The 16,022-nt window shown below is 29.8% G+C and overlaps 1 protein-coding gene across 2 annotated transcripts; it reads right to left on the reverse strand.

Annotated features, from left to right (window-relative positions):
* Positions 1-6,199: 6,199 nt before the first annotated feature.
* Positions 6,200-15,598, reverse strand: LOC109153988 (receptor kinase-like protein Xa21). 2 transcript variants are annotated; one of them, XM_019301878.1, is made up of 4 exons: positions 14,768-15,598; positions 8,957-9,172; positions 6,854-8,846; positions 6,200-6,718 (listed from the first exon to the last, which is right to left on the reverse strand). In XM_019301878.1, exons 1-4 carry the CDS (start codon positions 15,078-15,080, stop codon positions 6,376-6,378), a joined length of 2,865 nt encoding a protein of 954 aa, XP_019157423.1. In that variant the 5' UTR covers positions 15,081-15,598; the 3' UTR covers positions 6,200-6,375. The 2 variants fall into 2 exon arrangements, with proteins under 2 accessions (XP_019157423.1, XP_019157424.1); XM_019301879.1 differs by lacking the exon at positions 8,957-9,172 and adding an exon at positions 10,103-10,318 and having other exon boundaries at positions 6,200-6,716; positions 6,852-8,846.
* Between the last annotated feature and the right edge of the window lie 424 nt (positions 15,599-16,022).

The following is a 16,022-nucleotide window of genomic DNA, read 5'->3' on the forward strand; positions in this document are numbered from 1 at the left end:
CCAATGGTGTATTTCTGAACAGTGTATGGTGTTTTTACTCACACCTAATGGTGTGTGTTTGGTGATGCAGGGTTCTGTTTACTCTATTTTTTGTGGTGTATTTTTCTAACGTTGATGGTGCATATTTGTTGAACTATTGGTGTTGCCGCACTGTAAGAAATCGCCGCACCGTAAGACACTGCCGCACTTGAACTCGCCTATATATATATATATATATATATATATATATTTCTTTTTTTTTTTTGAATGCTACTGACTCTATTACATTGTAGTATTTGTTTAAACATACTATATATATATATATATATATATATATATATATATATATATATATATATATAGAGAGAGAGAGAGAGAGAGAGAGAGAGAGAGAGAGAGAGTTTTTTCTCAAAATGGTCCCTCGACTATCGCTCATTCTCAATTTTGCATTTCGACCTTTAATTACACCCAATGTGGTCCCTTGACTTTTAAAAACTCCTCCGAATTGGTCCTTTGTTAGAAATTCCGTCTATTGAGTGTTAAAATGAAGGGCGTTTTCGTCCATTTACATATTATATGCCTAATATACTCTAAAAAATAGTCGAGGGACCATTTTGGGAATAGTGGAGGGATCATTTTTGGAAAAAACTCATTTATTTATTTCATTTTTGTTTATTTCTATTTTTAAGACTATCAAATTAGAATTTCTATACATTTTTTTCTTACAAATATAAATAGTTTTTTTTTTTTTTGAAAGTACAAATATAAATAGTTAAAACACAATCAAACCTCAAAATTTTAAACTTTTTCTACAAATTTTTTCCTTCTGTCTAAAATATAATACTCATATACTTTTTATGTTCACACACACTAAAACTTCAATAGACAATCAATCACTATGTATCATATTAAATATTATTAACTCTGTGTGCTTCATTAGGTTGAGAAAATATGTTTGAACAGATACAACAATGTAATAGAGTCAGTAGCATTCAAAAAAAAAATTATTTTTACCACTGAAAATAACATTACTATTTTTATCAATTTAGACACCCAAAATGTATGCTTCACTTCTCGGTCACTATGCCTTTGGAAATAAAATTATTATTTTTACAATCAATCGCTATTCTTCTAGCACTTCTTGAAACTGAGAAGTACGTATCACTTCTCGGTTAAAGACAAAATCTTAGAAAATATATGAATATTAATAAACTTAAATTTGAAAGTTAAACTTGTTTACCAAAGTACGTAAAAAAATAATAATATTATTTTAACTATAAAAATAATATTTAATTTAATACATAGTGATTGATATATTGTCTATTGAAATTATATGATTATATATATATATATATATATATATATATATATATATATATATATATATATATATATATATATATATATATATATATATATATATATATATATATATATATATATATATATATATATATATATATGGACGGAGCCAAGGTGCCCCCCTCACCCCACCCCCACCCCATATATAATTTTTGTATGTATATATGTATATATAGTATAGGTTTTAGTATTAGTATAAGAAAACTAGTAAATATTAACAAGTAAGGAGTTAGATTAGTTGGTAAGGCATGTGGTTGGTAATGGGAAAGGTCTTGCGTTTAAATCCTTGCATTAATATAGTTTCACATATTTTTGAGTTCTTCCCCTATGGCTTCAATACAGTCACTTTTTTTTAATATTTAATATGTGTAATTTATAATGTGTTTTCTATTGAAATTATTTTATCAAATTAATAATGTGTTTTCTATTCAAATTATGTTATCAAATTAATTATGGTTCATATTTTGTTATGAACATTTTTATAATGTTTTGATGTGTTTTATTTTTCTCACATATTGAATAATACTAGTTTTTTACGCGCATTGCGCGATTGGGATAATGCCCAATGCTTTTTTTAAATAAGTACTTTAAAGTATATTAAGGCAAGATTATATTGAAATTGTTCATGCATAGATAATTGAAGGTTGAATTTGCGTATTTAAATAGGTAATTCTTCTCCCAAAGGTTGAGTCCCCAACCCCAAGGCCCCCCACACTCCGACCCGACAGAGCATTGTGGGAAGTTGTAAGTCACGGTGACTCAATGGTTCAGCAGACAGGGCCAAATGCTGATACGCACAAGGAATCTGCCAACTTTGAACATAATTCCCGCATTGCCGCCGCCGAGGTTCAAACCTTGGTCTCTTCTCCCAAATACTACCCACTAAACCATTGAGCTAAGCCCGTGCGGGTTAAATAGGTAATTCTAAGTTTACAAATGCAAGATAATATAGTCAATATTGATTATAATTGTCAATAAAATAATTGTATAGGTATGGTTGAAATCAAATACGGGACATGCATAAGGGAGAACAAATAAAAATTATGGCATAAAATATTAAATATATACTAATATTGTTTGAGGAGATTCCGACATTAGGATTTGTGGTTAAGTTCTATTAAGACTTTTTTATTAGAATTAGATTAATGGTGTAGTTATAATTCTATATTAGACTTTAATATTAGAATTAGACTAACGGTGAATTAACGGAAAAGTTAAATGGATAATCATATAATTAAGGATAAATTAGAAAATCTTAAAAGAAAAAATTAAAACCTGAACAATATGAACAATTCATTTGATTTAATAATTTGGCTACATAATTTATTGACTGGAGTGTGTCTTTAAGGAGCATACACAGGGAGCAAAACGAAAGTGCTGATGCCTTGGCAAATATGGCTGTGAATCTCAATGGAAACTGGAAGGATCTTGGTTGGTGCCCCCCTGGCATTGAGGAAATTATTGGCAAAGATCGCCTTCGTGCGATGTGGGCTAGCAGCGATGCTAACTAGCTCCTTTCTCGGGTACCCCCCTCCCCTCTGATGTAAAAAAAATAAAATAAATTGTAATATAAAGAATTTTTATATTGAAGAAAAATAAAGACAATATAACTAATAAAATTATTTTTTTTGATTTAATTTATTGATAATGAATAATTTTTTTTTTGAATAAAGACATTGTGGACACATAATTCTAAATTAAAGAAATGCATATGTATTATTTTTTGTTGTAACTACTAAATTATTATTTATATATAATTTAAGAGTAAAAGACATTTTTAGTCCTAAATTTATAGTGGCTTGGACAATTTTAGTCCTTTATAAAAAAATTTGCCATTTTATGGACAGAGTTATTGTGGCGAGGACATTTTTGGTCCTCCGTCTATATTTCTGTTAGATAACCGTCTGAGAGAGGGGTAATTACGTCAATTTAGGCTATATCCTTCTATCTATTATATCTATGTGTGTTTTGTTTTCTTCTCGGTCATAATTCGAAGGAGTCTGAGAGTCCAAGTTGCAGTTGTACGAAGAAATTGCCGGAGAATCAAAGCCGCCAAACAGGTTACTAATCAAATAGATAGAAGGAGAATCGAAGCTGCCAAACACACATAGATATAATAGATAGAAGGAGATTGCCTAAATTGACGTAATTGCCCCTCTCTCATACGATTATCTAACAGAAAGATAGACGGAGGACAAAAAATATCCTCGCCACAATAACTCTGTCCATAAAATGGCAAATTTTTTTATAAAGGACTAAAATTGTCCAAGCCACTATAAGTCTAGGACCAAAAATGTCTTTTACTCATAATTTAATAAGAGTAAAATAGAGTACTAATTATGCCAAATTTGATTGGGATGAGGTTCGAACCTAAGACCTTTTTTTATTAAAATCAATGAGTAAGTTAACGGTGAACTAACGGTAATTCTTAAAATTTTAACGGAATTAGTAACGGTGTGTGGGTATTTTAGGAAATTTTAGTGTAAAATTTAAATCTGATCAATCTTTTAATCAATCTGAGCCATTCATTTGATTAAAATATGTGACCGCCATTTTTTCTACCCATTATAGGCCTAACTCTCTTGGGCTCTTATTAGTATAGTAGATAGTAGATTTACAACTATATTTCTTAAGTAATGGTTATAAAAAAATTTCTTAGGTAATTTATTTATTTTTTTAAAATCATCTCTTTTGTATTTAATGTTTCGCTTTTACTGGAAAAAATTTCTTAATCTGTCCTACTTCTTCGCACCACACCCCCCCCCCCCCCCCCGGTCGAATTTCTGGCTCCGTCCCTATATATATATATATATATATATATATATATATATATATATATATATATATATGAACATAAAAAGATAAAAATAAAAAGTATATGAGTATTTATGAAACTTACGAAACTTATTGTAAAACTTGATAGGGATAGATAGAAGGAAAAAAATTGTAGAAAAAGTTTAAACTTTTCAGGTTTGATGGTGGATTTTAACTATTTATATTTGTAAGAAAAAGATGTATAGAAATTCTAATTTGATAGGCTTAAAAAATGGAAATAAACAAAAATGAAATAAATAAATGAGTTTTTCCCAAAATGATCTATCGACTATTCCCAAAATGGTCCCTCGACTATTTTTCAGAGTATATTAGGCATATAATATGTAAATGGACGAAAATGCCATTCATTTTTACACTCGATAGACAGAATTTCTAACAGAAGACCAATTTGGGGGAGTTTTTAAAAGTCAAGGGACCACATTGGGTGCAATTAGAAGTCGAAATGCAAAATTGAGAATTAGCGATAGTCGAGGGATCATTTTGGGAAAAATCTCTCTCTCTCTCTCTCTCTCTCTCTCTCTATATATATATATATATATATATATATATATATATATATATATATATATATATATATTTTATTTATTTATTTATTTATATTAATACTTAATTTGTAAAAATAAAATTTAGAAGAATACCTTTGGCTTGATGAAGAATTCCAATATGATGCAAATGCAAGACAGAGAAAAAGAGAAATATAAGCATAAAAGTTTAGGTTTAATAAAGGGTAAAAAAGAAAATTAATAAAAAGCCTATTCCTGAGTGCTCAAGAATATGTTAATACTAGGGGGAGCTAGTAATAGCTATTCCCATCGTTATGTTGTGGAATTGCGTCCACCTTGCAAGGTGGACACGGTTCTATGTTCATAATTACTGAACTATATGTTCATAATTATAAAGCTATATATTCTTAATTTTTGAACTTCATATTCATAATTATTGAACTCTATATTCACAATTACATAAGTCTATATTCATATTTACTGAACTATATGTGCATAATTATAAAGTTATATATTCATAATTTTTGAACTTCATATTCACAATTATTGAATCTTTATATTCATAATTACAGAACTATATGTTCATAATTATGTTCACAACTCTATGTTCATAATAATGAACAGTTTTAGAACTGTGTCTACATTGCAAGGTGAACATGGTTCCACAGCATAATTTGCCCCTGAAGAGCAATCGTTATACCTTGCACCACGGCGTGCGCAGCACTGTGCGCCCCGTGCTTCCCAAAACGACGTCGTTTTGGGAGGCACGGAAGGAAGTTGACGCGATTATGTATATTTGTTTATATCATTATGTGTATTTGTTTATACAATTATGTGTATTTTTTATACAGTTATGTGTGTTTATTTATACAATTATGTGTATTTTTTTATACAATTATGTGTATTTTTTTATACAGTTATGTAAAACGACATCGTTTTGCATTAGGGCGCACAATGCAATGCGCGCCCTGGTGCACGATATAAATTGCCCCTAAAGAGGGAATGGGTCATTCCCAGGAACATTGTTCCTGAGAATACAAATGGTTACCAAACAGAGGAATAAACTCATTACTGAGAATGCTATGTCATACTAGGCCTATTTCGCGAACCAAACGACCCATAAGAGTAAAAGCAGAGTAAGCATGGAAATTAAACTTATCACAAGCTAAGATAAGGAGAAGACACAATGTCATCAAGATGATATGTAACAATATCTTAATAAGAGTTTTTATATCTTTCCATTTTCTTCAACCTTTTCACCATCAATCTCATGCAGTGTCTATCAAAATGTATGAATAGAATTGAAATAGAAAATATTTGTTAGTTCCTTGATGGTAACGGATCAACAAATATTTCTCATGGTTTCATAGGTTGGCCTATTTCCAATATGCATAATAAAATAAAGAAGTACAAGAAGAAAAATAAATACATGCACATTTGGAATACATTTCATGAATTTGAGTAGGAATACATAGGGAAATTAAAGAAAGAAAGAAAGAAAAAAAAAAAAAAAAAAAGACTAACACAACATATAAATCAAGACCTTGAACTACCACAATGTTGTCAAATTCAAGAACCAAGGCAAACACAGTGTATACACACTTTATACAAATGTAAAAGGAAAAGTGAAAAATACATCAGTTTTGGAACTTGAATAGGACAAAACAGAGTTCATATTCACTCCTTATTGAAATAATTAAGGAATAAATTGATGTTTAATCTTGTGTAGTGTTGCGAGAACTTCCCTTATTCCGATCCTTTCTGCTGGAAAGTCTACAGAGCATTTTATAGCCAATTCCATAATAGAGGACAAACACTTTCCTTTTCTATTGAAGTGTTCTTCATCTGGTGTGAGCAAATTTACATCACAAACATTAATTACTCTGTTAGGTAAAGAGTCTTTAACCCAACTCCTTAAGCTCACATTTTCACAAAACATATCACTGTTTGGCTTTCTTCTGGTGAAAGTTTCCATCAACAAGATGCCATAACTGTAAATGTCACATTTTGTAGACACTAATCCTTCGAATCCATACTCTATAATCAATATATATATATATATATATATATATATATATATATAGGAAAACTATTAGATTTTATTTGAAACAAAGTAAAAATTAATTAAATTATGGAATAAAAAAAATAGGAATAAGATAAAAGAGCATTCACCAGGTGCAATGTAGCCCAATGTGGCAAGGGTCCTTGTGTATGCAATGCTATCATCACTGCCCAACAATTTTGCAATTCCGAAATCAGCGACATGGGCAACCATATCCTCATCTAGTAGAATATTACTCGGTTTTAGATCGCAGTGAACCACCGACTTTGTATAACCATGGTGAAGATATTCTATTGCACAAGCCACATCAATCATTATGTTCAATCTTTGAGTGATATCCAAGAAGCGATTTTCAGAATATAACCATTCCTCAAAAGTCCCATTTGGCATGTACTTAAGGACCAACGCTTTAAAATTTGGGTTTGAGCAATAACCTTGCACTTTCACAAGATTTCGATGACGAAGGTTGAACAATATTGTACATTCTGCATTAAAGCTTTGGAAAGTGCCTTCTTCTTGCATTCTAAACACCTTTATCGCCAAGATTGTTCCATCATTAAGAACCCCCTTGTAAACAACTCCAAAACTCCCTGTACCAATCACATTCCTTTCATTGAAACCATTTGTTGCACATGAAAGTTCACTGTATGATATTCTCTCCACTTCTTTCACAATTGGCACCAAATCTTCTTTCTTTGTAACCTTTTTTCGTCTCCAAAAAGTAATCAGCACAATTCCCACCATTATAGCAACCATAATTCCTAAAGCCATAAAAACATATTGAAGTGTTCTTTTTGATTTTGACCTTCGAACTACACTTTTATGGCACGGAAGAACACCAAACCTTGGATCTCCACATAATGCTTCATTAAACAAGAATGATAGACTTGTGAAGTTTCTAAAAGGACCATTTGATGGGATTTCACCGCTTAATCTATTGCAAGAGACATTCAAATTGTGAAGATATCGAATTTCTTGCATAGAAGCAGGAATTGAACCACTAAGATTGTTATGAGAAAAGTCTAGTGATTCCAAACTTAACATCCCACCTATTGACTTTGGTATTTGTCCATTTAGATTGTTCTGTGCTAAAGAAAGGAGTATCAAATTCTGCAAGCTTCCTATTGTGCTTGGAATGCTGCCTGACAATTGATTCTTGGATAACCATAGGTTGAATATAACCTTTAGATTTCCAATATCAGGAGACAAAACACCACTCAAGGAATTAGAAGACAAGTTGAGCTCTAAAAGGTCTTTCATAACCCATAGATTTGAAGGCAATCTGCCTGTTATCCTATTTGAACCTAGGAATATATACCTTAAAAATGTAAGATTCCCTAAGCACTCAGGAATAGAACCTGAAATTTGATTTTCGGTTAAATCGATTAGCCCCAATTTCTGCAACTTGCAAAGACTGGAAGGAAGCAGTCCTCTTAATTTGTTCCTAAATAAGAGCAATCGTTCAAGATGTTGTAATCCTCTCAAGGTGTGTGGAACAAATCCTGTCAAGTTATTCATAGACATTTCCAGAGTTTCTAAACCACTTAGATTGCCAATTTCTTTTGGGATTGTGCCCCTTAACCCAGCACTGGATATCACCAATTTTTCTAGTGAGGAAGAAAAATTTACAATGGATTTGGGAAGAATTCCATTAAAAAAATTTTTACTCACGTCCAAAACAATCAAGTTTCTACAATTTGTCAAAGAAGTTATGAAGCTTAATTCAGAAGATGAGGACTCACTTGATAGCTTATTTGCAAAAACTTCAAATATGTGGAGGAACTTAAGGTTTCCTAAAGAGTTTGGAATGGACCCACTCAAGTAGTTATTGGCAATAGATATAATTAAGAGTTTAGAACAATTTGCAATGCTTTGGGGTATTGCTCCACTTAGTTTATTATTGGATAGATAAAGTCCTTCAAGATTGGGTAATCCATACCCTATAGTGTAAGGAAGAGTCCCAAAAACGTCATTTGCGGCAAGACAAATAATTCTAAGTGTTGTAATGTTGAATATGCCTTTAGGTATCAAACCACTTAGTTTGTTGTCCCGCAAATTTATAACCTCCAATGCATTAAGCTTGCTGATTTCTTGGGGGACTTTATCTGCCAAAAACGGAGAAGAGTATGTTTAATGCAAATAATTTTGTTACCATGTACAATTTGAATTTCTTTTCATAAATATTAAGAACTTTGCAAATAATAAATTCTCAAACCTGTGAAATAATTTTCGTAAAGATATATTTCCTGAAGAGAAGTTAAATTTTCTATCTCCCTTGGAATGGATCCAACTAATCTGTTAGCATGTAATGCCAGAACTTGAAGTGAAGTCATATTGAAAATAGTCTTTGGTAGACATCCTGTAATTTGGTTTTTTTCTATAGACAAAACCTCCAAATTCTGAAGATTGCCAAATTCTTCTGGAATTTCACCTGTGAAACAATAATAATATAGAATATGAATCAAAGAGTAGAAAATAAACTTTATATATATATATATATATATATATATATATATATATATATATATATATATATATATATATATATATAGGCTTAGGTTCTGGTGAGATGAATGCCATATAAGTGAAACCTGCGGTGAAATCTTAGCCATAGATCAACTCTTCCTTTAAATTTTTTTTTTTCACATACACGATCTATAACAATGTGCACCCGAAGGCAAAAATATGCAACAACTATTGAAAAGATTAAATTTAATACAATAATCTTCATCACAATTCATAAAAGATCACAACATTCAACTAAAAATAGTAATTAGTGATTCGTTCAAGATCAAATTCTCTTTAAAAGATATATATAACATCTATGATCTTAAAGCTTTGGGGCACAACAATGTGAACTGTAAGGCACAACAATATGCTTTAGAAGAAGGGACAATGTGCGGGCACTGAAACTCTAGAAAGGCAAAAATGTGCATGGTAATGTAAAAAATATGAAATAATTATTGAAAAGACTAAATTTAATGCATGATCTTCAACACCAATCATAAACGATGACGATATTCAACTAAAACTAGTAATTAGTGATTCATCCAAGATCAAATGTTCTTTAAATAAATAAATAAATAAATAAATAAATAAATAAATAAATATATATATATATATATATATATATATATATATATATATATATATATATATATATATATATATATAAAAGTTCAAATGCGACTGCGTCTTCTCGTACGGTCAGTGTGGCCGCACCAATAGTTATGCAAATATGCACCAACAATGTTAGGGAATGTACAAATTAGGTATGCATCACCAAAAATGCACCATTAGGTATGAATAAAAGTACAATTTGAATTTCATAAAGCACTTTGCAAATAATAAATTCTCAAACCTGTGAAATAATTTTCGTAAAGATGTATTTCATGAAGAGAAGTTAAATTTCCTATCTCCCTTGGTATGGATCCAATTAATCTGTTACCCTGTAATGCCAGAAGTTGAAGTGAAGTCAAATTGAAAATAGCCTTTGGTAGACATCCTGTAATTTGGTTCTTTTCTATAGCCAAAACCTCCAAATTCTGAAGATTGCCAAATTCTTCTAGAATTTCACCTGTGAAACAATATTATAGAATATGAATCACAGAGTATAAATTAACACATCATGTGTATCCATCTAATAATTTTTAATGGTATAGATTAGATTAAGTGTGTGTGAACGCGCATTAAATGTATGCAAACTCACTTAATCGCCTTTGCACACATTTAATGCGCGTTCGCACACACTTAATCTAATCTAGACCATTAAAAAATATTAGATGGATGCACACGATTTGTTCTCACGTTCTCACCTAAGCTGGTGTTCTCATATGATATTAAATATATATATATATATATATATATATATATATATATATATATATATATATATATATATATATATATATGAGCTAATAAAGTTAGGCATATGAATGGTTCATATTATTTTGATTTTAGTATTTTTTTACTTTCTTACTTTTTACCATCTATTACATTATTTTCTTTCCTTAAACACTCTCGCATTCTGTTAGTATAAACTTTAATAACGATATATTCCGTTAACTATTTATTATTTTTAACTTACTTATTGATTTCTATAAGAAAGGTCTTAAGTTTGAACCCCATAACAATTAAAGTTCGCATAATTGTTGAGCATATGCTACGAATATGTTAGAGTATATTAAAAAATTCAATATAAAATTGAACATTCACTTTTGTCAAATAATTAGTCTGCCTAAATATATAGCATTCAATGTTGAGCATCAAAGATTACAAATAATCAGGGGCAGACCTACAATGGGGGCAGTGGGGGCAGCTGCCCCCACTCACCCCACCCCCACCCCATATATAATCTTTGTATGTATATATGTACTAGTTTTTTACGCGCATTGCGCGATTGGGATAATGCCCAATGTTTTTTTTTTTTAAATAAGTACTTTAAAATATATCAAGACAAGATTATATTGGAATTGTTAATGCATAAATAATTGAATGTTAAATTTGCGTATTTAAATAGGCAATTCTAAATTTACAAATGCAAGATAATATAGTCAAGATTGATTATAATTGTCAATAAAATAATTGTATATGTATGGGTGAAACCAAATACGGGAATTGAAGAGCTAACTGCTGATTGCCAAACAAAGACATTGCGAGGTAGTTTTCCATTTAAATTTGTTGTGTGATTTGAATACTCCTTTTGTCAATAAATCTCCCAAGTAGTTAATATGATTGGCTTAATTTTATTTTATTTTTATTTTTTTAAAACAATTATTATTATTATTATTATTATTATTATTATTATTATTATTATTATTATTATTATTATTATTATTATTATTATTATTATTATTAAATATTTGTATACCCTTAGATAATTTTACATGTTAATCTAAGCATTTAATTTTTTCAAATATCTTTTTACCAACCGTTGATATAATTCGCTAATATAATCCGCTAACTACTGATTATCAAACAAGGACATTGCGAGGTAGTTCACACTTCAATTTGTTGTGTGATTTGAATATTCTCTTTGTCAACAAATACCTCAAGTAGTTAATATGATTGGCTTTATTAATTATATATATATTTTTTAATTTTTTCATGGTGTTAATAAAATACTTGGTAAACAAATATACAACATTACTTTGTATTATAACTTTGATATTTAATTAAAAAATAGTGCACAAAAAAAAATAGACAATATAGTGAATATAATCAATTGATGAATTTGAAATTTGAATGTAAAGAATTTTTACTTGGAGAAATATAAAGACAATATAATTAATAAAATTATGTCTCTTAATTAATTTATTGATAATGAATAATTCATTAATACAATCGCAAGATTGACCTTCAAAAAATTGATAATGAATAATTTTCTTTAGTAAAGACATTGTAGGGACAAAGTAGCGAATATAATCAATTGATGAATTTGAATGTAAAGAATTTTTATATTAGAGAAAAATAAAGATAATATAACTAAAAAAAATTATTTCTCTTATTTAATTTATTGACAATGAATAATTTTTTTTTTTTTTGATTAAAGACATTGTAGACACATAATTCTAAATTAAAGAAATGCATATGCATTATTTTTTGTTGTAGCTACTAAATTATTATTTAACTTAATAAGACTAAAATAGAGTACTAATTATGCCAACTTTGATTGGGATGGGGTTCGAACCTAAGACCTTTCTTATTGAAATCAATGAGTAAGTTAACGGTGAACTAACAAAATTAACGGAAAAGATAATATTTAACGGAAAAGTTAACGGATAATCATATTCATTAAGGATAAATTAGGAAATTTTAAGAAAAAATTAAAATTTAATCAATCTGAGCCATTCATTTGATTAAAAAATTTGACCGCCATTTTTTCTACCCATTATAGGCCTAACTCTCTTGGGCTCTTAATGGTGAGATTTTTTACACACACACACACATATATAACCTTTTTATTATTATTATTATTAATGAGATGTGTGATTTATAATATGTTTTTTATTCGAATTATGTTATCAAATTAATTAAGTTTCATATTTTGTTATGAATATTTTTATAAAATTTTGATGTGTTTTACTTTTCATTCATATCTAACAATATTTATAGCTATACTTCTTTAAGTGTTTCATTTTTTTTTTCTTCAAACTATCTGTTTTATTTTAATGTTTCGCCCCCACTAAGAAAAATTCCTGCAAATAATGAACCTTGAAAATCATTTTCTTGCATTTTGTTTTGTTTTTTTTTTTTTCATTTAATTAATCTTCTTTTGATTATTTAGAGCAAGACTCAATATTTTAATTATGCTTTTGCATTATTAGGAATGATTTATGTGACTATGGTATTAATATTTTTTTTTTGTATTTCTATAATGGTACAATTGTACATTACTTTACAAAATTGTTCTTACATCATTGTCAAACCTGCGCGACCTAACTACAAAGTTGTTGATCAGAAATAAAATTACACCTAGACTCTAAACGGTAGGACTATTGTCCAAAAAATTGAAAATTTTGACATTTACTTACTATAATTGAATAAGTTTACACATCTATTCTCATAATTTTATCGATGCATAAAAACTTCTAAAGTAATTTGTAAGTTAATTTTTACTATATCGTTATAACAATATCTATTGCAATCATATATTCTAAATTATTTATCATCTTCCTCTATTGACAACAATTGTAACAATTGTCATTGACAAATTGCCAAAACAATTTGTCTAAACAACGAATGAAAATAAAAAAATCAATGACTTCATTGTTGTAGATTAAAAGTAAGTACCACACTCTGTTACTCTTATTAAAATAAATAAATTAGTAACTACAACAAAAAAAATACATATACATTTCTTTAATTTAGAATTATATTTATTTACCAAGTATTTTATCAATACCATGTAAAAGACTTCTATTTTTTATTTGGAATACCCAGGGTTTCCACCGTGACTAATCCCCTCGCTGATTTGTAGGCACCTCTTTTGGGTGGGATAGCTGGCTTGAAAATTTAAGGATGCTCCATTCCCAAAGCCAAGGATCAAACCCTTGACCTTTGGTTAAGGATGGATGAGTCCCTTCTACTCAACCACACCCTCCAGGTTCCATTATTTTCTTTTTTTTACACTATCTTGTAATTGAATATCAAATTTATAATACAAAATAATATTATATATTTATTTACCAAGTATTTTATCAATACCATGTACAAGACTTCTGTTGTGTGTACAACTTTGTACTAATTTTTAAACTTGAGAGTTTTATAAAAGTCTATTTAACCTCCCTCTCCTATTATACACATTTAACTTTTCCTAGACCAATAATTATAGAGTTAATACCATCCGAGGTCCTTCGAGTATGTGATTTTGCCACATTTAGTCCTAAACATTCAAATTGACCATATGTGGTCCTTCGACTTTCAAATTTAACCATTTGTGGTCCAAGTCAACCACTCAAAATTTGAAAGTCGAAGGACCACAGATGGTCAATTTGAAAGTTTAGGACTAAACGTGACAAAATCACTATACTCGGAGGACCTCAATCGGTATTAACTCAATAATTATAAATGCGAGCAATACTATATTATTATAAAGTCATTTAAGTGTTAATAACCTTTCAAAAAATTCTCAAAAAAAAAAAAGTAACCTTTCAAAAAAAAAAAAAAAAAGTAAGTGTTAATAAACAAAATAAGCTCATTTCTAAAACATTTATTCAATTTATTCAAAATAAGCATTTTTTTTAATTTTATTTTTCCATGTAAACAAATTAGATGGGTTATTTGTTAGAAACTTGCTAAAAATGCTTGATGAAAAATAATTGAAAGTATAATGTCCTAAATGGACCATATTTTAATTCATTATACTAGATGAACAATCAATGTTAGTACATGGGTCTATTTGACCCTTCTGCCTTTCATTATCCACTTTAACGTAAAAGAGCTAAGAAATTCAATAAGCTAAACTATATTTAGGGGGCAAATATGGTGATAACATTATAGAAAAGACAAAAACAAAATATAGTACCTGTTAAATTGTTTTCACCAAGAGTTATTCTTTGAAGCATATATAACTTCCCAATTTCTCTTGGAATAAATCCATTGAACTTATTCATTTCCAACCCCAACGTCTGAAGTCTTGAACATGCAGATAGATTTGCAGGGAGTGCGCCACTAAGACTATTCAAACCTAAGAAAAGCCCTTCTAGATTTGGAAGGTTGTGACATAGGTTAGTTGGAAGAGTACCAGAAAATCTATTATTTTGGAAGTCAATGATTTCAAGTGTTGAGATGTTGAAGATTGAGCTTGGAATTGAACCATTGAAGTGATTATGATGCATATTTATTGCTTTCAAGTGGTGAAGATTCCCAAGCTCCTGTGGAATTTCACCAATGAAATTATTGTTTCTTAGATGCAACACTCTTAATCGGTTCAAATAAGCCAACTCTTATGGTAGTTTTCCATGGAAGTTGTTGTGACTCATGTTCAACAAGGATAGAAAGGAGAGGTTTCCCAAAGATGCAGGAAGTTGGCCTGATAGACCCATGTTTGAAATGTTGAGGGAAACTACCCTACGATGGTGCACTCCACAGGTGACTCCAATCCAGTGACAAACAGAAACTGAAGTGGACCAATTATGAACCAAAACATTGTTTGGATCGGCTAAGGTGAGTTGGCGTTTCAAAGCAATGAGAGCGGATTGATCAGTGTTAATATTTTTAGCACTCTCATCAATCAAGCTATTTGTGAGAGAAGGGATTATGAAGATGGTAATGAGAATGAAGAAAGAGAAGGGCTTGGCCATGATGAGTGCAGCTAATGAGAATAATAGATTAAGGGCTTACTTGGAGAAATTAATCATACACAAGCTAGTATATATAGCCAAATAAAAATATAGATAATTACTGGCATGGGTAGCTCAATTAGTCACAAGGGTGAAGTTTGGAACAATGATCCGTGATCGAGTGTGGGAGCAACCTCTTAAAGTGAGGAGCTCATTGTGTTCAGTAAGCAAAGGTCTAGCCCTTGTGTTTAGCTGAGTTACTATGATTTACATCTTTCCATATGTTTTGTCTGGTCGGAGTTAGGAATTCCACCTTTTGAGAACAACAAAAATTATTAGATAATTAAGACTAAAAGAAGGAATGGAAAAAGAAAAAGGTAATGAACACAGAGGAGATAAAGTGCAAGCTAAGATGAACCGAGTTCCATCGCATAACTATTGAATTAACGCGTATCCTTTGTAATCTTTTCCCTTTAACATGTTACAGTATTAATCATT

The sequence above is a fragment of the Ipomoea nil genome, unplaced genomic scaffold (assembly GCF_001879475.1).
Source record: "Ipomoea nil cultivar Tokyo-kokei standard unplaced genomic scaffold, Asagao_1.1 scaffold2565, whole genome shotgun sequence".
In the NCBI taxonomy this organism is placed as follows: domain Eukaryota; kingdom Viridiplantae; phylum Streptophyta; class Magnoliopsida; order Solanales; family Convolvulaceae; genus Ipomoea; species Ipomoea nil.

What these genes read in the sequence shown, in the direction of transcription:
- LOC109153988 (XM_019301878.1), bottom strand. Translation starts at nt 15,080, where the DNA reads ATGCATCATAATCACTTCAATGGTTCAATTCCAAGCTCAATCTTCAAC. An exon ending in TGGTGAAAACAATTTAACAG is followed by an intron (nt 9,173 to 14,767) that starts GTACTATATTTT and finishes ATTGTTTCACAG; the next exon opens with GTGAAATTCCAGAAGAATTT. An exon ending in TTACGAAAATTATTTCACAG is followed by an intron (nt 8,847 to 8,956) that starts GTTTGAGAATTT and finishes CGTTTTTGGCAG; the next exon opens with ATAAAGTCCCCCAAGAAATC.